The sequence below is a fragment of the Actinia tenebrosa genome, unplaced genomic scaffold (assembly GCF_029948245.1).
Source record: "Actinia tenebrosa isolate PJP-AT-01 unplaced genomic scaffold, QUT_ActTen_1.0 PGA_scaffold16__25_contigs__length_10494907, whole genome shotgun sequence".
Taxonomy (NCBI): Eukaryota; Metazoa; Cnidaria; class Anthozoa; order Actiniaria; family Actiniidae; genus Actinia; species Actinia tenebrosa.
In genome coordinates, this window is record NW_028292576.1 from 8,479,312 (window position 1) to 8,500,705 (window position 21,394).

General features: G+C 37.8%; 3 protein-coding genes across 3 annotated transcripts; 1 reads left to right on the plus strand and 2 right to left on the minus strand.

Moving 5' to 3' along the window:
- Window positions 1-307: 307 nt before the first annotated feature.
- LOC116299245 (N-acetylated-alpha-linked acidic dipeptidase 2) lies at window positions 308-9,113 on the minus strand. Its single transcript, XM_031707875.2, has 6 exons — window positions 7,753-9,113; window positions 6,886-7,099; window positions 4,040-4,240; window positions 3,485-3,782; window positions 1,406-2,466; window positions 308-1,041 (listed from the first exon to the last, which is right to left on the minus strand). The coding sequence occupies exons 1-6, from the start codon at window positions 8,004-8,006 to the stop codon at window positions 811-813; spliced, it is 2,259 nt and encodes a 752-aa protein (XP_031563735.1). The 5' UTR covers window positions 8,007-9,113; the 3' UTR covers window positions 308-810.
- A 2,634-nt stretch (window positions 9,114-11,747) lies between these two features.
- LOC116299256 (sodium/hydrogen exchanger 9B2) lies at window positions 11,748-18,043 on the minus strand. The gene is made up of 8 exons (XM_031707886.1): window positions 17,243-18,043; window positions 16,259-16,434; window positions 15,479-15,585; window positions 14,644-14,796; window positions 14,075-14,183; window positions 13,862-13,998; window positions 13,350-13,430; window positions 11,748-12,304 (listed from the first exon to the last, which is right to left on the minus strand). The coding sequence occupies exons 1-8, from the start codon at window positions 17,782-17,784 to the stop codon at window positions 12,134-12,136; spliced, it is 1,476 nt and encodes a 491-aa protein (XP_031563746.1). The 5' UTR covers window positions 17,785-18,043; the 3' UTR covers window positions 11,748-12,133.
- A 137-nt stretch (window positions 18,044-18,180) lies between these two features.
- LOC116299238 (zinc finger HIT domain-containing protein 2) lies at window positions 18,181-20,452 on the plus strand. Its single transcript, XM_031707866.2, has 2 exons — window positions 18,181-18,671; window positions 19,198-20,452. The coding sequence occupies exons 1-2, from the start codon at window positions 18,181-18,183 to the stop codon at window positions 19,958-19,960; spliced, it is 1,254 nt and encodes a 417-aa protein (XP_031563726.1). The 3' UTR covers window positions 19,961-20,452.
- The last annotated feature ends 942 nt before the right edge of the window (window positions 20,453-21,394 follow it).

A 21,394-nucleotide genomic window follows, 5' to 3' on the forward strand; every position in this document is an offset into this window, starting at 1 on the left:
TCGAGCTTTGCAGAAAAAAAATTAAATAAATAAAACAAACGCAATTTAATCTGAATAAAAAATTAATTTTTTCCCTAAAATTATGTATGTTCTGTTCAATATCTTTGATGTTTTTTATTTTTCCTTTTTTTAATACGAGTACAGCCTTAATTGAAGTCCTAAAGGTAGGTATTAAAGTACTCTCTAAAGTAGGAAGAAAAATAATCAAATAAGAAGAGAAAAAAGAAAAGTAGAAAGAAAGATACAGCATTGGCAATCATCTTGGATGTTGTATGAAGAAGTAGTAACGTGACTCCAAGAACAGCTGTGTAATTCCTTGCCATTTAATCGAAATTCACATTCAGGACACCTTGATAGTCAGGCTAGTCACGCCAAGCCTTGGGATGTGTTTGTATTGTAGGTGGTGAGATCAATATATGTATCGTTCAATCAAAATGAACAAACATACACTTTGATAGTCACGCAAGTCATACGAAGGCATGGGATATATTTTTGAGGCCTCTAATTTTTTTTCGAGAATTCACAACCTCATACACAAACGCTCACTTTAAAAAAACTTTCGCTTAAATTGAGAAAACGATCGCCAGAATTTAGGGCGGAGATAAATTCAAACAGGGGGGAAAATGTGGTTTCTAAATTTGCCGTTCCGAGGTTGAGGGGAAACTGGGTCGAGTTGGCATTGCAGCGCATTGTGGGGACGAATTGGACGTCATCTTTAAAAAGTTCCCCTAAAACAGCCCCAAAATGCACTGCAATGCGAACTCGACCCAGTTTTCCCTCAACCTCGGAATGAATTATACAAATCAGTTTTTATTGTAAAGGCTGAATAGCCTCTGTAGCAGCCAAAACACACTCCAAAGCTATCGAGATCTGTTTTTCCACTTCTATCCAATTTCCATTGGTCTTAGCATCGTAGATTGCATCATTGACTCCAGGAAAGCTCGATGACCCGTAGAGATTGTGTAATTCTGGAGCAAACAGGACGTGTCTGACAAGCTTCCTGCCAGGAAGGCCATCAGAATAAATAAAGGCTTTTTCAACCTGGAAAAAAGGAGATTTATGTTATTGGCATCCCTTTCTAAGACAAACATACATGATGTAACCACAATTAAAGGAAAGGAAGACGTGGCCGCCAAAACCAAATCTTTTGTCAAAGTCAACCAAAATGGCGCCTATGACGTCACATGCACCCCAAGAATATGGTACAAGATCTCAGTCGAGTGTTTGGGACGCGAAATCGTTGCGAAGCTTGATTCAATTTGTAAAGGTAATCATACGGTTTCGAGTTCAATTTGGGATTAATTCGCGCGAGTGTGTTTTTCAAAGAGTTGAAATTGCACAAGCACCACGGTTCTCAACCAATCAGAAAGCGAGAAAAAAATTGTGGTAAAATAAGTATTCCTACCTGCACCATCTGATCATTCAATCTACGCAGCAAATCATCAGCCTGGTTGTCTTCTTTTTCCTTGATTTCGGAAGCCATCGCAGTAAACCTTCTAACAGTCAAAACGAACTCGTCCACAGCCTCTCCGAGGTACTTCAGTGATATATTTTGTTTTGTGAATGCGTCATTTTTCAAGAGGCTGCCAAAGGAATCATTCAGTCGTTTGGAAAAGAAATCCACGGATAATGGTAACAGTGGAGAGTCTGCGAGGGTCAGAAGCACAGACCCTCCAAACTGAGCCACGGCTTTGTGCACAAGGAATTCAGGATCTATAAATTTAGTAATCCAGTAAAAGGTATCATGTTGAGAGTGATAGACAGGATAGGGCACGGATTTATTTCCGTAGCCCATTTGGTACGAAAGATCTGCTACAGGTACTCCAACAACGTGGTAGAACGGAGCATAGTCGCTTCCAGAACCAACTACCGGGAAATTCGGCTTTTTGGGGTCCTCTGGTGAAGGATTTCTCTCAACCCCGATGTCGTACATGGTCTCTTTGTCGTCGTGGGCATTTGGATCTGTCACGAGTTTCTGTTGTGATGTCATGGTTTCTATCATCAGGGGACTTCCTTTTGCCGACAAAACAAAGTTCCCTTCGACTCCAGTGTCCATGTTAAGGTAAGAAACAGCTCTCTCTGCTAGATCCTTGGAGTGTTGCTCAACCCACTCCGTTGACCCGATGAGACTGAACTCCTCTCCTCCCCAACTGCAGAACTTCATTGTTCGTCTTGGACGCCAATCCTTTTTCAGAAGTTCTCCTAATCCACGAGCGATCTCAGTCATAGCGGCTGTACCACTAGCAGCATCGACAGCGCCAAACACCCACGAATCTCTATGACTACCCACGAGGACATATCGATCCGGCTCCTGCTTGCCAAATATGGTACCAATGACATTGAAGATTGACTTCACTTCGAGTTGATTGTTGATCTCAAGCCTAACGCGCATGCCTTGCGACAGACCAGGACCAACTTTGTATGTGATGTTAAGCGAGCCTTTCCAATCTTCTGGCACGTTCGCTCCTGGAAAACAATGGGGACAGTTCATCAGACTTATTTGGTTGTGCAGCCGAATGACCTTTTATTCTATTCCATTTTTCATGTCACGAGAGCCAAAGGAGATAGGGCATGTAGGTGATAGGTCATTCCAAGACCAAAAAGAATTAGGCCGCAGGTGGACCATTAAATAATTGAAGGGGGCTGTGTAAATCCCCAACAGAATATCGAGCAAGCTACTTTTTCATCTACGGGAAAAATATCGCGCAACCTCTCCTTATGAAAGTAATGTCAAGCAAACAAAAAAAAAAAAAATATTGCGTGCATGCGGGGATAATTAATGATAAATATCGTTCAACGTTCAAAAAAAAAAAAAAAAAAAAAAAAGAATCGTTCAACGTAAATTCCTGCAACCCCCCCCCCCCCCCCCAAAACCCCCGCACACACCTATTTTAACAGGAAGAATCGAGGTATTTTAATTAAAACAATGTGTCCTTGATAGAGAATAATGAAATCGTATGACACTAATCAATATTCTTTTAACTTATCAGTTCAGTTAATTGTCTTAAAACATTTCACGTCCACTTGGATTAAAAATTTGTCGTTATTATCAAAATAAATTGAACTTGGTAAATATTGACTCGAAGGTCCTATCCCGTCAAATATTTATCTGCCTCAACATTAATCTTGCCTTTGACTTGCCTATCCTGTCAAATTATTTCTGTCTTGCCTTCACTTTATTGCTAAGATTATTTATATATCAAATCAGCTGGCAATAATAGGGCTCGTAGCCCTTGCATAGTTTGGAGTTTGGAGAAAATATTTTGTTTTGTCGTTTGTTTTATTTTTGATCATGCACAGCTGAGACATTAGAAGTTTCCGAACCGGACAATTTCCCCAGTGGTGGCTTAGATTAGAAGGTTATTCTCAGGGAGAAGGGCGCCCAACGTGGTAAATATTTAACTAAGGCCTTATTACCATTGACATTATCTTACTATGCGCCTTCCAATTGAAAATATTTACTTATTAAAGTGAAAAAACTCACCCTGTATGTGCTTTAGAAAATTAATGGCATCACCATAAGACATCGGGTGGGCGGGTATCTTAGGTAGCCCACTTTCATTCCAGGGTCTCTTGTACACCCCGGGAATAGCAGGGTGTCCCGGGGTTAACGGATCTCCAACCCCATGGGCCGTATAGATCGAGCCTCGCTGAGCTCCCGTTGGAGGAAGCCATGGTGTGTTAGGGAAGGTATCGTTGGGGCCAATACCAAGTAGGGCGTAATCAGCCGGGTCTGAGTAGATAATTGCACCTATTGCTCCGTATAAAGCTGCATTATGAACCTAGGAGACGGAAAAGTAATGTTACTAAGACATACACAAGAAATAAATAAATTTATATCACAAATTTAAAGGTAGTAGTAGTACTAGTAGTAACAGTGGTGGTGGTGATGGTGATGGTGATGGTGGTGGTGACGTTGATGGTGGTGGTGACGTTGATGGTGGTGGTGACGTTGATGGTGGTGGTGATGGTGACCTCGCTGATGGTGGTGATGGTGATGGTGATGGTGATGTTGGTGGTGGTGATAATATTAACCTACCTTGTCTCCACGAAATATTTTTCCATATCTCATGATAGCTATCTTTCCCGTGACATTAACTTTGAGTTGGTTCTTTAGCGTCTCAAAGTCTTCAGTTCGACCATAATTAACATAGACAAGCTCTCCCTCCACAGTACCGCTTGGTGCATAGCCGAGAAATGGTGGAAGGACTAAGGTGTCGTTTTCGCTCTCCTCAGAAATCTGGAATAAAAAAGATACATAAAAAAATCATTAATGATGCTAATGGTTACAAACTTGGACAAATTTGTGGTTACATTTATAAATGAAAACTTTATTTATGCTTAATTCCAATCTCTATTTACACTTACAGTAATGCAATATTTAATAAATAGCTGTTAAATTAAAATGTTGTTACATTGCCTTTTCATGACAAACTTTCAAACAGAGAACACTTTAGAATTACAACTTATAAGTACAAAATTAAGTAAGTTTTCGAAATGCGGTTTTGTAACGACTAATTTGGTCCAACATCGTAGAAGGAGATTATATGGGAGTACTGAGCTCTTTCTTATATTTTTTTCTATTTATTTTTTATTTTTTTCTATTTTATTTTTTTCTTATATTATATTTATGATTTATTTTACAAGCAATCTAAAATGTTTTGATATAAACGGTGGCGGAAAAGCATTAAAAAATTGATAAACAAAAAGATGGAAATGTGCTAACTATTCACACGCGTAAAATCGTAAAATTTGACGTCGCGAGAAAATAAGGTTTTGGTGGACGTCAATCAAAGTGATTCCAAGGAGATTAGGAGACAAAAAGTTTTCAAGGGCATGTGCCTACAAAATATTAAGGAAACCCCTTGATTGACGTCCAACAAAACCAACTTCGTCGCGACAGCGCTCAAGATGAACGATTTCGCGAGTGAGATTGGGAAGCGTTTTAAAATCCCTTAACATTACAGCTTATTTACAGCATGGTTTACTAAATACTGTTAGAAAACTCATGAATAATTCATGAGGAAAACACAATAGAAATCATGACCATGAAGGAGGTTTTATAACTTATATAGATTCGTCTTCATTTGCATAAACTTGAACTTGGATTTTCTCTATCAAACTTGGTTCATTTCGTAAAGAAATCGGTACACTATGAGAACATACATCATGAGTTTTCTAAGCCGTTCAATAAACTCTCAGATCGTGTTTTATCGGGTCTAAAACAACTCGGCTACGCCTCGTGTTTTATACCCGATAAAACACTCCTGCTCGTTTATTAAACATTACGTAAGATAAGTAATGTTTAATAAACGAGCAGGAGTGTTTTTCGGGTATAAGACACGAGGCGCAGCCGAGTGGTTTTAGACCCGATAAACCACGATCTGCGAGATTATTGAACGGCTTAGAAAACTTATGATGTTTGTTCTCATTGTGTACCGATTTTTTTACGAAATGAACCAAGTTTGATAGAGAAAATCCAAGTTCAAGTTTATGCAAATGAAGACGAATCTTTATCAGATATAAAATCACCTTCATGGTCATGATTTCTATTGTGTTTTCTTCATGAATTATTAATGAGTTTTCTAAGCCGTTCAATAATCTCGCAGATCGTGGTTTATCGGGTCTAAAACCACTCGGCTGCGCCTCGTGTTTCATACCCGATAAAACACTCCTGCTCGTTTATTAAACAGTACTTAACGTTGGCATTTCCTTTATTTATGGAAGTGTGGCTGATCTTCCAAGATCACAGCATCGTATACTACCAATATCAAAATCCCTTACATACCATTTCTTTTACTTACTTACAAAGGCAGAAATCACTGAGCTCTACCCATGCAAACGAAACTTGTGTCGCGAACAAGTTCACAGAACGAAAGCGCGCCATGTAACATCCCCGTGAAACTTGTCTCGCAAACGCTGAACGTTGCAAACACGTTTTTGCTAAAAGTTTCAACATGTAATAATGCCTTTAGACCAATATTTAAATTTCTCACACAGTAAAATAAAAAGAAAAACAGAGCATTATAGTAGTGGTTATTAATAGGACGCCACATTGCCGACATACTCAAACCCGGCAAACATCATTATACGCTTCAGTGGTGGATCCAGGGGAGGGGTGCAGGGGGTGCGCACCCCTCCCTGGTTCGACTTTGTGCCCCTACTTTGAAGATAATCAATACAAAATGTTTTTTTCCTTTTGATTCTAAGGGGTGCACCCCTCCCTGGGTTAATTTTGTGCGCAGCACCCCTCCCTGAACAAAATCCTGGATCCGCCCCTGCACTTATTGGATTCAACCGAGCCCATTATGGCAGAATATCAAAGTCGATGAGCAACGATGAATCCTAAAAATGTTTTATTTCATCGAACACATATTTTTTCCTCAATAGAGGCTTTGACCATCACGTGATGGCAGCCATGACAGGAGGCACAACAAGAGTCGTTCTCCCCTGGAAACTGAATTCTTTCTCATGTAAATCACATTAGACCAGATTCAATTGTTCCTGGATCCTGTCATGGCTGCCATCACGTGGTGATGCAAAGCCTCCATAGATTGCTGCCCATTGCAATATTGCAAAATAATGAATTGCCACGTGACTAAAATACGGAGATGTGATTAGAGGATTATTTGTGAAGTATAATGCTATGGAGAAGTCCAAACAAGTGTGTGAGAATGTTAGAGAACGAAATGAAAATCTGACTTCGCCACACATCCACCTCTAAGAGAATACCTACTTTAATTATCAGTAATGGTAAAAGGGTAAATTTTACACCGTGAAAAGATGAAAAAACTTACTGACGTCTCGGACGCTAGCCCTTCGTCGGAATAAAAGAGGACTTTAATTATCACAGGAGAGAATATAATCTGAAATCAATTGTTTCACCTTTTCTTTGATTGATGTTTGGAACACCACGCTTCCATTTCTCTGCTTGAGTGTCACAAGGTTCGGCTTGTCTTTCTGGGGAAATGAAAGCAGCACTTTGTATTCGGGCATTTCAACTTTATCAAACCCATAGCTGCGCCATCTTTTGGCCAGTTCATCGGCCAGTTCTTTTTGTCTTGCACTCCCTGCAATATGTGGCCTCTTGGTCAAATACCTTAAGAAAACAGGATCAAGGGGGTGTCAACTTCAAATTCTACTTTTCGCAACTATTGCTGCAAATTGTCTCGCAACATTTTTTTAAACAAATTTGAATATACTCATTTCGTCGTCTTTGAAATAATTAGGAGGTAAAGAAAATTTTGATTTACCAAGCAAACAAAGCAAATAGCTCATGCATAAGTTGAATGGTTTACATTTACTTTTCAAAATTGGAGGGTTTGGAGAAAAGGGCCACAAATCTACCTACTATATCAGTACTACTGTCTAGATATCAGTTTCTTTCACATGAAGAGCCTAATGGCAATTGTTTTCAGCATTAGATAAAGTATTTAGCAACAAGCACGGTCTAAGCATCCTATGGTGTGACACAGTTAGAGCCAAATATCATTAATGGCGCCAATTTAATGCTTTATCGCTAGAATAATTATAATAATTACTAGAAGCAGCATAAAGTTTTACTATTAGACTTTTATCCAGCAACCAACTCGCCAAAAAGATGGAAAAAAACACGCATGGTGCACATTTTAAAGCTTAAGCCAAGAACTACTTAATTACGATATTGTTTTACATGGAAATGATTTCTGAGTCCTTTTCGTGAGAGATGAACAATTGAAATTGCACGTTTGACATGGCAAGGTCTTCCTTTACCTTAGATTTTCCCTCAACTCGTCAGAACTTATAACATCTCGTAGCTGTTTCTGGTTCTCTTCTCTTGCAGCTCTCGTCGATTTTTGTAAACCATTTACTTTTTTCTCAGGTTCTTGACTCTTACGAATGAAATACCCAAGAACGATACCAGCAACTAGTATTATTAAGATCAAAGCAATCACCGCTAGGCATTTACATCGACGGTTTCTTTTGTTTTTCCTGTAGGCAAATTCCAGTTCGTCGTCAAACTTCATAATGTTGGTGAGACAAATACGCTGCACCAGATTGTAAGCGCGTTTGCTAAAGCTTGAAAGCACAGCGACAACAACAACAATCGACTGTTCACGAGTCAGTGACTCTATTCCACGATTTGCATGAATATTCACTTATCCAAAGAAAGAGCAGAACAAAGGAATGGTTGTGGTTTATGACTTCGGATATTCTGTAAATTAGATATTTCTTACTTTGTTTTTGTTTTTTTTCGGGGTGCTCCGGTTTTCCTCGATTCGTAAAAATGAGTGACCTAATCACGCTAGCCGTTCTCAGACAGCGAGAGCAAGAGTTTTGAACCACTAATAAAGATATTCTCCTTTAATTCAGTTGTCTTTTCTTCCCGATCCCGCATTCATTGTTCTACCTACCTAGTTAATGTTGCTACGTCGGAGAAGCTAAATTGTGTTTTTGAAATACAGTAATGATGAAAAGGTAAATTATACACCGTGAAAAGATGAAAAAACTTACTTTTTTATCTTTTCACGGTGTCAAATTTATCCTTTTATCATTACTGTTTCATTAGAAACACCGACGCAGCTCACACTAGTTTTTAGCTAGTTATATCTTTTTGAAATACAGCATGGAGCAGACACTTATTGCTGAGAATAGCAAATGTGTTCCTTAGAACCAACGCATTCTAAAGGTAAACTTAGAAAAAAATCAATAACTACCAAAAAATCTAAATCTCACACTAGTTTTTAGCTAGATATCTCTTCTTATTACCAAGAAATCTTATGAATCCTACTTTTGCACGTTACGTCATCGTCGCCATGTTGGTTCCATTTAACAAAAGATTTCTCATTAGCATCCATTGTTAACGGTACCACAATGGCCGCCATGTTTTTGTCTTTTAACTCTCTTGGGAATGCTTGCAACCCAATTCAAGTTTACTGGTCGAACATTCTGTATTCCATTGAGAAAACTACCCATCTATTTGGTGGCCACTGACCACTCAAGCATAGCCTGGATCGGCCTATAGTCCGCATTGCATTGTCTGCCGAGCCACTTGAACTTTGGCTTTAATTAGTTGATTATTTGGAACATTCATATACTAGACTGCGAGTAGTCCCACTATTCCCTCAGAGGGGTGTATTACCTCAGAGTATTTCTTATGTGCTCGGGGTCGATCACTTTTCTGTAATATCGATGTTGAGAGACAATTTTTGTTTCCTGTGATTTCCATTCAAATGTGCACAGAAAATATCCAAGAAAAATTCCACCAATCAGGCTAAGAACAAAGACAGTTAAGCTGAGCAGCAGATAGAGGTAGGGTTTTTTCATCATGAGCTGCGAGTTCTTCTTGCATTCTCCACTACAGGTTTAGAGTTTTCATTCCATTTTGGTGAATGTAGCTGCAAGAAGTAACACAAACACTTATTTGTTTACAATGGCATAAATCTATAAGAAGAAAAAAAATAGGACAGGACAGCGAGCAAGCGAGCAAGTGAGTCTGCAAAACTGAACTTTTAGGATTTGAAATCGCAAAAATGTCTCAGTCCGAAATAGAACCATATTACACCAGCCTTTTTATCTCATATTGGCTTTTGGACTGATTAATCAAGCTTAAAATGTCGAACCAATTGATGGCTTTCAACCATTCCCAAGAGAATGAAATGACAAAAGGCACGGCGGCCATGTTGGAGGATATAACAAAAGAATTCATTGATAATTCTTTTGTTAAGTTCCTCCAACATGACCGCCGTGAAAACCATCAATTGCAGAAGAGAAATCGTAACTTTGTGATTTCGAATTTTAACTCGAGCTGTTGTGATTGTCAAACGTTGTCAGAATGTCATAAATGCAGTTGGAGGTTTTTCCATGAACCTAACAATGAATAATTTTTAGAACTTTCAATTTACATATTTAGGATGATCTATTTTTTTTTCTTATTATATAGTCTCATATACACCCGGTTGCGGGTGGGTCGTCGCGTGGGAGAGGGTAGGGGGTGGATGGGGGGTTGGAGGGGGCATTGATGGTTTGGCGGGGAGGGGATTTGATATATATATATATTACTATTATTTATTATTATTGTTCTATTTTGTATATATTTTATCGAGGGCCACTTGAAAATTATCATTTATGGTAACGCTGTTACCCTGTCTAATAAAGTTGTTATTATTATTATTATTATTATTATTATTATTATTATTATTATTATTATTAATATCACCTCAGTCAGTTTTGTTTAGCACGGTTTTCGTGCAACAAAACGCTCGATCAGCAAGTTTCAGGGTCAAGTTATTTTTAATACATTTGAAAGTAATCTGGGGAACAAATATCTGGGGTGCTCTGAGACCTGTCATACACACAGTAAGGCTTATCAATATACAAAGCGGCTTGGGTGCGATCAATATAAACAAACAGAAAATAGGTAATTTAGTTTTCTCACTAACCTGCTAATGGATAGAAGTTTTTCCTGTTCTCATCGACTTTAATCAATCGTCAATATCATATGTTCATCTTGACATAAAAAGTATATACACCAAAACAACCTGCGAAAAAAGTTATGAGAGTAAACTTATTTGTAGTGAGAATGTTATCGGGTATAATTACTACAGAAAAAAAAAGTTTATCTTAAAGGTGTTTTCTGTCAAACATGAAAGAAACTGAAGCGTGTCTTGATATTCTGACCGATTAAAACACCTGTTAAACCTGTCATGATTTTGTTTTACGAAAAAAACGTATTTCACTTGCCAGTATCTGGTACCCGTTTTCTAGAGAATAATATAATGCACTGACACTTACAAACGTCAACGAAATTCCAATGGCTTGAGTACAAAGACCAATGTTTAGACTTTGGTTGGTAGCAGGGCAGCAGTGTGCACGTAAGGCAAATGATTTGACTAATCACGTGACTGAAATGGCGGGGAAAACTTATGGGGGACAATTAGTCGTTTACAGAGCGAAGATGTTCAAAATCTAAACTTTTAGGATATGCTTACATATATATACTAACCTGGCGCTAGATTCCTTAACTGACTGTGACGGTTAACGGTTATTACATCAATAACCAATAAAGTTTCTCTGTAGTCTATTGGTTTGAGCTCAGTTCCTGGGGCAAAACTGCTATCTCTGTAGAAACTTGTGAAACCAAATTCCGCCATGGAAAAGTATGGCTTGCCTTCTGCTGAAGTTTTGCAATGCATGTGGGAAAAGTAGAAGTTATCCGGCTTCCTCTCTTCTGTTTTCAGTAGGAAAAAAAATCCACTCGGAAAATAGAGGTGAACTTCTTTTTCAACGAAAAATCTTCTTCAAACAAAACCCATAGGAATACATACTTGCCATCTGCTCGTGTAGTTTGTAATGCATAATAAGGGTAAAATTATAGAATTCATTTTGCGTTCTTCCCCTAAAACATGAAATATTCCCCTTAGAAGATCATGTCAACGTTTCCTAGACGAAAACCAATATCATTTTAGAAACTAGTAGAAACTTGCTTCTTCGAGAGCCTATTTATCTTGAGAACTCTGTGAGGCGTAAGATCATGATGTTTATTTATTTTTAGTTATCTTTTGTCACTTTCAACAACATTAAAAAAATGACCGATAACTTGCGGATTTTTAAAAGAATATAAACTCTCTTGTTTTAAACTTTCCAACATCTTGTATAAACATATAATGTGAAGAATTTTAACCATCTTGATAAACAACGTCTGGAGTTATCTTAATTCGGCCACGAATAATGATCACGTGATGATAAAATAAACTTTGAATGATTACTAGATTGATTTCATTTTTATCTTCATTTCATATATCAAAAACATTTGCGCATATTTCGTATGACTTCATTGGCTTCTCTCAAATACACACCAGCCAAGCCATTTAAGAGAAGGATTAACGCAGCAGCCTTGACTCTTGAATGGCTTTCCTCTATAATGCACTAACCATTCACAGTGCTCTAACACGGAAGCCATTTAAGAGTCGCATTACCGTAGCAACCTTGAATTTAAAAAGGATTTCCTCTAATGCACCAGCAAATCACAGTGTTCTAACATGGAAGCCATTTAAATCGCTCAATGCTCTAACACGAAAGCCATTTGAGAGTCGCATTGATGTTTTTTGTTGTCATTGTTTTTGAGTACAAGAAGTACCGTGCTCATGTTCCCTTAAACAGCAGTAACTACAACTACATCACCGTTCTCGTTGAGTTTTGCTGTAACATCATCTTCATCCTCTGTTGGTAGAGTCTGTGTTAACATCCTAGGCCCTGCGAGAGATATACCTATCGCACCGATGGGTGAAGTCACCAGAATAGAGAGGACGGCGACTGTAAGAATCTGGAAAGGTTTGAACATTATTTAAAACATAAAGACTAAAAAGCAAAAATATAAAGACTTATTTGACCTTTTTCGCATTTCCCATAATGGTCATAAATTGAACTGCCAGAAAATTTAACGTTTTTCAATCACTAAATCAGATTTTTCTTGTAATATATGTTTTTTTTTGTTTGTTTTTTTGTTTTCGTTTTTTTTTTTTTTTTTTTTGTTGTTGTTGCTTTTTTTTTGTTTTTTACATTAAAATACTGATTATCAGTTTATCCATACTTTGTTAATTTTCCGCCATGTTTAGAACATTAAAACGTTATTAGATGTTCTTTGTTACTTTTTTTTTTCTTTCTGGTTGTTTTTTAAACAAGATGCATTTGCAACTTCTTTTAATCACGCTTTAACATAATATGTTACAAAACCCAAGACCCGAGCAATCCAACTTTTTAGTCTAGTTTATTTGTCACAATATAAAAATATACATTTTATAAAACTTGAGACATGCAAATTTTGTGACTGGCGAAGAAAACAGAACTTTCGTCCCATTTGATATTCCCTCTTCATACAATTTACATACAGTACAAACATGATTAACATTAAAATTGACGAGGCAGTGGCGGATCTAGGGGTGGGTTTTGGGGGTTGCAACCCCCTCCTATGAGAGCCATCGTGATTTTTCTTTATTATTATCATTTTTCATGACAACACCAACAGCATCGCGAGTTTTATTAAAACAGGGGTGCCGAACACATTTCGCTCGCTTTTTTTTCTATACGCCGTGTGTGGGACCTGAAACAACCATGATCGCCTGCAGCAAATAATCATTGTCATAAGATCTACTTCCGTTTGCGAACCCTGTGCTACTTTCCTGCCAAACAAGTACCTCAACCTATGCTACAACCCCCCCTTTGAAAAAATCCTGGATCCGCCCCTGCGAGGAAAAAACGATAATGAAAAGAAAATAGGATCATATAGGTTGATGGATCAAAATTTATCAAAATTCACATTTAAAAGATTTTAAGGTGGTACGTAATTATTAATTATTATTTATACATACCTGTATTCCATAGGTTTCTTGGTATGTTCCAGTGAGTCCAGCCTGTCGAGCCATGTCAAGAGAAACTGAACCAATAGCAGCCTGCAAACAAATATTCTCACATTGCAATTTTTATATTTCAAGAGAATGAAATAAATGACTTGAAATTACATTAAATTGGCTAGCTACTTTTTGGCTTCGCTAAACTTCATGATCATTTCCTGATTTCCCAGCTATCTTGTGATGACACAAATTTTCAATAATAGAATTCTTTTTGGCGGACAGCACATGGCGATCAGTGTTTCACCATATCTTTTGAAAAAAATAACGAGACTCTAAGTCTTTAATCACTTGATCGAAACCCAGAAGTTCCGGCAGTCGTAACTAAACTACGCTATCATAAAAATGTCATGCTATCATAAATGTATAAGCTTTGCGCGCCGCCTATTATGGTATCATCAGGGACTAGTATAAAAGGTTCTACTAAAAACTTCGATAAACATTGTCTATGATTAAATTAAATGTACAAAAACCTGCACAGTTGCCTTTGGAAGCCAAGCAATTGATATAAATATCTTCTCCTTTTTAGTTAAGTTGTTTCTCGCCAGAACAACGAAGGTTACGAGAAGTCGAAGAAGTAATGCTACTGCTAGAATGCCAAGCCCAGTACCTGGGTAGAACAGAGAGTTTCTTGAATTAGCTTAAAGCATGCGCACAAGATAGATTAATGTCTTATTCTGAATTACCTACGAGACTCGTTTCCATGTACTTCACACTGACTTCCGCACCAACCAATCCAAAAAGCAATGGTTCGAAAAATTTCCATACGAAAGCTGTAGCCTCTGCAATTGGGATCTGTAAAGGTTTAGTGTAATGAGGAATAAAATTGTCCCGAATATTTGGTCATTCAATAAAAAAAGCTCATTAAAAAGCTCATCATTTCAAAATATTTCTTAGATCAGAAAATGAAAGTGAATGTGAAAAAAAAAAAAATGATGCTCACATATGTCAACCTAGAGTTCCTTGTGGGCTATATATTCCACTGAGGATAATTTCCCGAACGTTCTAATAATCCTGAAGTACTCTATAACTGCACACTGCACAGCAAGCACGTTTTTATTTTATAAAACAAAAATTAGAATACCGAGCCGCTATTTTGGGTAGGAATGATGAAATAGAAAGTGCGCGCGTATGTGTGTTAAGTGCTCTCATAGTGCTGAATGCGACATCAATCAATCAGAAAGTGCGATTTACATCAGTTGTTTTGAAAAAGAATTAACAGAGAATTGCAAGTAGAGAAAATGTGATTCATTACTTTTGCTTCCTTTCCCCAACCATGAGCAGCAACAGTCGCCATGGTGAGAACTCCTAGAGCCCCAGCACCAGCGAAACGAGCTGCATTACTACCAAACACTGACAGTAGAGCACTACCAAGAAGAATCACGAATCTGGTCTTGTGAACGTTCTCCTGAAAGTCAAATATTTATCAATAGTGCCCTTAGTTAGTCATGCCTTTGCATCAAAGCAAGACGGACGTGAGCTCCCAATAATAGAGGCCTTTTTTTGCAAGCTCACCGTTTGTCTCGCTTTGAGGCTACCTTTCAAGATGGCGCAAGGAACTGTGAAAGGGGAATAATTGCAAATGAATTTGCAAATTGCCTTCAAACTGTCTACAATTCCCCAAAGAGTGTGAAAAACAAAGACTACAGATGGTAAAGTTGTATACAGCTTTTTTGGGAAAGGCATAAGAGAAGAAAGGGCATAGGAGGGAACTTGGTGTACTACAATTTTACTGTCTGTATCTCTAGTAAAACAGATAGATGTTCTGTACTGTATGTGTTGGAGACAATGGGCTTAGGTACTAAAGTCATCAACTTCTTGGCAGCATTTTTTTCAAATTCTTTGTAGCTAGGCATTAGAAATAGCACACCACAGGTAGCCCACGAAAGAAACAGACAAAAAAAAATTTTTTTTGAGGGTAGCACTTAATAGCCAGTGGCTAACAATCCTGTGGCCCTCGTTCCATGATTGAATAGGAATTTAGGGGTTGGAAACTTGGAAAGACTAGAAGCAAAGAGAGAGCTAGAGTTGTGTGTGAAGGAGGCTATGCAATGGCTAGCCTATTATGACTGAATATCAACAATACAGACCTGATCTTTACTTGGAAAATACCAACAAATCACTCCAACAATTACTCCAAATACGATCCCCATGCTCAGTTCAATTGGACCACGGAATATATTGAAGACTAAGTTACCTGGAAGGATAAATGATTTATATGAATTTCTATTCAACTAATTTTGCAGAGTAAAAAAGAAAAAAAAAATACCACAGGAAGCCCAGTTTGATAAGAGAAAACTAAACATTTAAGATGAAACTAGAAAAAAAAACCTTTATTTAAAGTGACATTTGGGGTTGCAGTGTTGCAGCGTTTTTTTTTGGGGGGGGGGGGGAGGGCTGAGGTGCGATATTTTTTTCTGGATTTTTTTGTGGCATTGTAGTTATCTCAACCTTGCAACATACTTTATTAACCTTATAGCGTGTGGTGCCAGGTAAAAAATATCTGATTGATTGCACTGTTGTGGTGTCCTGTTCAAGATAAATGTCAATTAAGTATTTGGACTTTTTAACTTTTACAGAGTCAATGTTTTGTTGATTTTTCTTGCAGAGATTTTCGGATTTATTATTTTTATTTATTTATTTTTTCAGTGTTGCAGTAATTGAAATCACCCAATGTCCTCCTCATCGAGGTATGGCCTTCCAGTTGCTCATCATGCCAAAATACTGCTACGAAATGCTGGCAAGTTCAAAAAACACATTTTTCCAATGCATGAGACTTTAAATCTTTGCTACTCAAAACCCTGTGTTCAGTGTTATCGAAATTGGGCTCCCTGTGGTAACAGTCATCAATCATTTATACTCTGACTAACCTGAGTGATAGCTCAATCCCAGACACACTCCAAATCCACTGATAGACAAGACATTATCAAATGATGCAGCAGCCATTACGAGAGTGGGTATACCCTTCTCTACTCCATAATATTCTGCTTGTAGCTCCAGTAGAGATGGGATCACAACTGCTAAGGAGACAGCAGCTTGAACAAACCTGACATTTTTTGGCGACATACAAATAATTGAGGATTAGCTTAGACTTTGACTGATAAAATGAGTAAAATGATTTCCTATACCAACAAAAAGTGCCCATGACCCTTTATAGACTACGTGAAGCACAGGTAGCCCATTTCAAGTTTCAGTCCACGTCCTCTCAATGCTCAGTTTCAAAATTCTCTTTTTCAATGACGTAACATGCAATTGAAGAATAGGCCCTTTGCAGCTCATAACAGTAATCATATGCTGATTAATTCACTGAGAGCAAATGAATAAACATCTTGGTTCCCATGGTTGAAATATACTGGTGAGCAAACAATTTATTTTACAACAAGTTTTGAGAGATTGTAATAAAACTGCATTTCGTAACACACTGGATACACATCGTTTCATTCAGTTCTTTACAAGAAAGAATCACCAATTTAAACTAAAATAAAAAAAATTACTCACCAGTACTGACATGTGACCATTAACTGCAATGGGCCTATTGGAGAGTCTTGAGAGTTGAATTGGAGAAAGAATAGACCCGTTTCGAATTCCAAATAACCGCTGTGTTCCTTGATTACAGACTCATTTGCACAGGGTTAGCCTCGTATCAGTGTTTAAATATTCACAAAATACCAATAGAAAAGTAAAGAATGCACAACTTCAACAATACAAACATTTTGAAATGTGACGGACCTTAACTGGAACATGTGAATATTCTTCACAAACTCAAGGCTAACCCTGTGCAAATGAGTCTGTAATCAAGAAACACAGCAGTAATTTGGAATTAGAAAGGGGTCTGTTGTTTGCTTATGACTTACCCCAACTGGAATGCCCACTGCCATCTCATATCCAATAAATAATAGGCCATTACACTAGCAATAACTGCCTCAGTAGCACACGGCAAAAATGCTAATCTCATGACAGTGAACTTAAGTCTTCTTAAAGCATCAGTGTTTAACCCAAGTCCTGATCTCATCAGGATGATAACTAGAGCTATACTTCTCAAACTTGAAGACCATTTCTTCTCAATATGTGAAGCAAAGTCTATATGAGGAACGTTTCTGAGCATGAATCCTGCTATAAGCATGCCTAATAGTGGTGGTAGGGAGAGATGAGGAATGCACTTAACCAGTAAACCACCAACTGATGAAAATACCATGACTGTTAAAATACCAAAAATATTGCCTCCTGGTTGAGCATCTTGACCAATCACAGTCCACAGAACAGACCAGGAAAGAATTAATAATATCAATGCAGTCAGTAAACGAGCGAGGTGTTTAGTGGGAGGTACGGTGCAACCACGATTTTGTGAACACGTTTTGGATTCTCCTTCAGAATCAAGGCTGATTAATTCAGGCATGGTAGGACACTGTATCGCTGCTATGACACAATGCACTTCACTTAGACTTGACAAATATACGTTGTCGTAAATATCAGAGCTGTTCGTTTTATGTGTCAATCAAACTATTACTTTCTCTTGCACTTTGCACGCATATTCAGATCCTTGAGCGAAATATCCTATTTAGACAACCAATATGATACGCTTGCATAATTCTTTCCACTGTCCTATTCGCGAAAGCTTGTCTTGTCACAAATCTTCGACACGTCCGCCATTTTGTTTTTCTTAGGAAGATACCGCTGATTTGTTCCGGGAGCGTCCGCAGGCTTATGCATTTTTTAGTGTTACCGCTGTACAAATATTTTGTTGGCTCAACTCTACGTAAGAACACCGCTGACCCAAAGTGTAAAATTCAAAATGGCGGACGAAGAAGTAAAATTATTCGATAATCAAGGCAATGAAATAACGGCTTCTAGCAGGGCTCCTGTGTGTTTTTTCTGTCAAAAGAATAGCTCTAAGTATACTTGTCCGCGCTGTAATGCTGGATACTGCTCTGTTTCTTGTTACAATAGTGAGAAACACGTCCAATGTTCGGAAGGATTTTATAAGAAAAACGTGTTAGAAGAGCTGTCACAGCGAACCAAAGACCCTGAAGATGTCCAAAAAGTGCTTAGCATGCTGAAGAATCTGGAGAAAGAGAATGAAGAAGGCGAGGACGAGGAGTCTGAGGAGTCTTCTCTTGAAGAGCGTCTTGGTGGCATTGATCTAGACAAGGCTGACCCCAGCTTGATATGGGAGAGTTTGACTGAAGACGAAAAGAGAGAATTCGAATCATCGATAAAGTCAGGTCATTTATCGCAGGTGGTAGAAGAATGGATTCCTTGGTGGGAACCAGCAAATGAACAGAGGTACACTCATTGAAATGAAGGGCTTGTTCTGTCCATCCATGATTATTGGCAGATCGAGGTTTTTAAGGGGGGAAGAGGGGGTTCCAAATTGTCCATTTTGTATAAAAAGCTGGTACGATCATCTTCAAAATGGGAGGTTGCAACATGATCAGCTTCGCAGAGGAGGGGTTCCATGGAACAAATAGGGCAGGAGGGGGGAAGTTAAGGGATGTCTTGTGGAAGGAGACTGGAAATACTGCAAGAAAAGGGTTGACAACTCAAAGGGAACACTATGTAGGGTCAGTGTGCTATGTGATAGTAGATACTTTAGAAGACTTGGTCATACACTAGATTGCACTTGCTAAACTACTAAGAAATGGTGGGCAACTTACTGGTGGTGAGTGCAGAGCGCAGGTGGGCCTCAGGAGGAAGCAAAGGTCTTTGTGTGCTACGTATGTCGGTATTTATTCCTTTGTACAAAGTATTTACCGAAAAAGATTTTTATTCTATAATATAAAATAACTCTGAACTTTTTTTTCGAACTTAGGAAACTAAAGATCCAAGTGTTACAGTCAGAAGAAAGGAAAAATGAAGAAACTGAAAAACCAAATAATGACATCAGAAATAATAACCAGCAACCTCAAAAGTCTAAGAATTACCCTACAGTTTTACACAATTTGCAACAGCTATCATCACCAGCAAGTCCCTTGATTAAATACAGCATTATAGATACCTTGTATGCGTATGCATATACAATGAGATTATACAATGGTTCCCCTATGGAAAACCCAGAACAATCTTCACAAACTCTGTACAAATTATCATCATCACTTTCCAAGAATTTTACTTTTGAGAGCCTCGAGTCAGCTGTTTATAATTCTCTAAATGTTGTGCTTGAATCAAAAGATCTTTTCAATTCACAGAAGTTTTCCTATGATATTATACTAGATATTGTTGACCTAATTCAAGGAAGTTTTAAACGTGGTAAAAAGGTGGTTAATTTTGTTGACTGTGCTTTGTCAGATGCCCATAGAATAATAGAAAAGGGCAGAAAGGAGCTTAAACATGGATCTGAGAGCTGTAAAGATGATGTAAAAAGACTTTGGTTGGCAAAGAAGAAGCTTGAATTTTTCTTATCCTGGATGCTGTCAAATAGTGACATATTGTCTTCGTTTGCAGCTGATCTAAGAACACTGCACTTGGATTTAGTGAGCAATATTGAAATCCATAAAGCTGAGAAGAAAAAAATCCAAGCAAAGTGGAAAGGAAATAAACCACCGTTGACAAAGAAACTTATTGAAGAATTGTAGACAGAAAATTAAAATACATGAAAATGTTAACGAAGGAGCAGACAATACCATAAATAACGCCCCATTCTTTTTCTTTTTGCAATGATACCAAGAATGTGATGTGAAATGCAAAAAAAAAAAATGTTACTTTTTGCAAAGCTATGTAAACAATACAACACGCTGTTAAGAAAAATGTGAATTGTTGCTTTGAAATTGGATAAATATATCATGGTAAAAAAGACTTAAATCTTAGGAAAAAATTCCATACTTTTTTTTAGTTTTAAGAACGAGACTTGCACGGTTTTGGGGGGAGAAATAAAAGAAAAAATACAAGAAATATTTTACTCTTAGTTTCTCGCGATACTAATAGATTAAACGTTTTGCGTATAATTTTCCCAGTCGCTGTTTTACTGAACAGTAGACATCTCGTGACACAAACCCTGTACAGAACGTATAGTTCGAAATGATATATGCACTGAGATAAAACGTGATTGTTTAAGATTGTTAAAAAGTCAAGGATAAAAACATCTGCAAACCTGTTTACCATGTTGGATTATTTACTGATAACATCCACAAACTGCCCATGCCCACCAAACTGTATAAAATTCCAATTTTTCCAGCCGCTCATTTTTGTTTTTCATTATTTTAAAATCAATATCCAGGCATTCACAGTAACGATGTATGGCGGGAACTGGTCATGTGATGTGTCCTAACAAACGTTTTCTTAAGCCCCGTTTACACTAGCGAGCGTTGCGGCGATTTTTGCGATTTCTTCGGCGATCCTGTCCATAATAAATAATATTAAAGAATTTACTTGTAAAGTTTTATTCAGGATACCATGATTTTCCTAGACGAATGTCTCTTGAAGAATGAGACAAAAGATTTTATATTTCCGAAAATTGCCACAAAAATCGCAGCAAAAATCGCCGCAAGAATCGCCAGTGTAAACGGGGCTTTACGCTAAACTTAGCATCACGAACGATAAATCTTTTCGCTTATGCTGTTTGATAGTTTTTAGGTGCACACCTGTGTTTCATGCCGTATGTTTTATTCATTATTAAATGCTGAATTCATCACTGCAAACTGGTGAATTCCCTGACTCATGGAAAGATGCTCTTTCGTACCCAACTTTGAAGCGGAATGGACTTGACACAGTTTTCATGAACTATCGCCCAATCAGCAACTTGCAGTTTGTATCAAAGCTTGCTGAACGAGCAGTGGCTGATCAACTGTATACTTACATGATTGAATATGGCTTGATACCTGATCTTCAATCAGCCTATCGACCAGGATACAGTACTGAAACTGCCTTACTTAAGGTTAAGAATGACCTACTAATGAACATGGATAAACAATGCGTAACCTTGTTGGTCCTACTTGACCTCAGTGCTGCCTTCGATACAGTAGACCACAACGTTCTACTTAACCGCCTCTCATTTGATTTTGGCATATCAG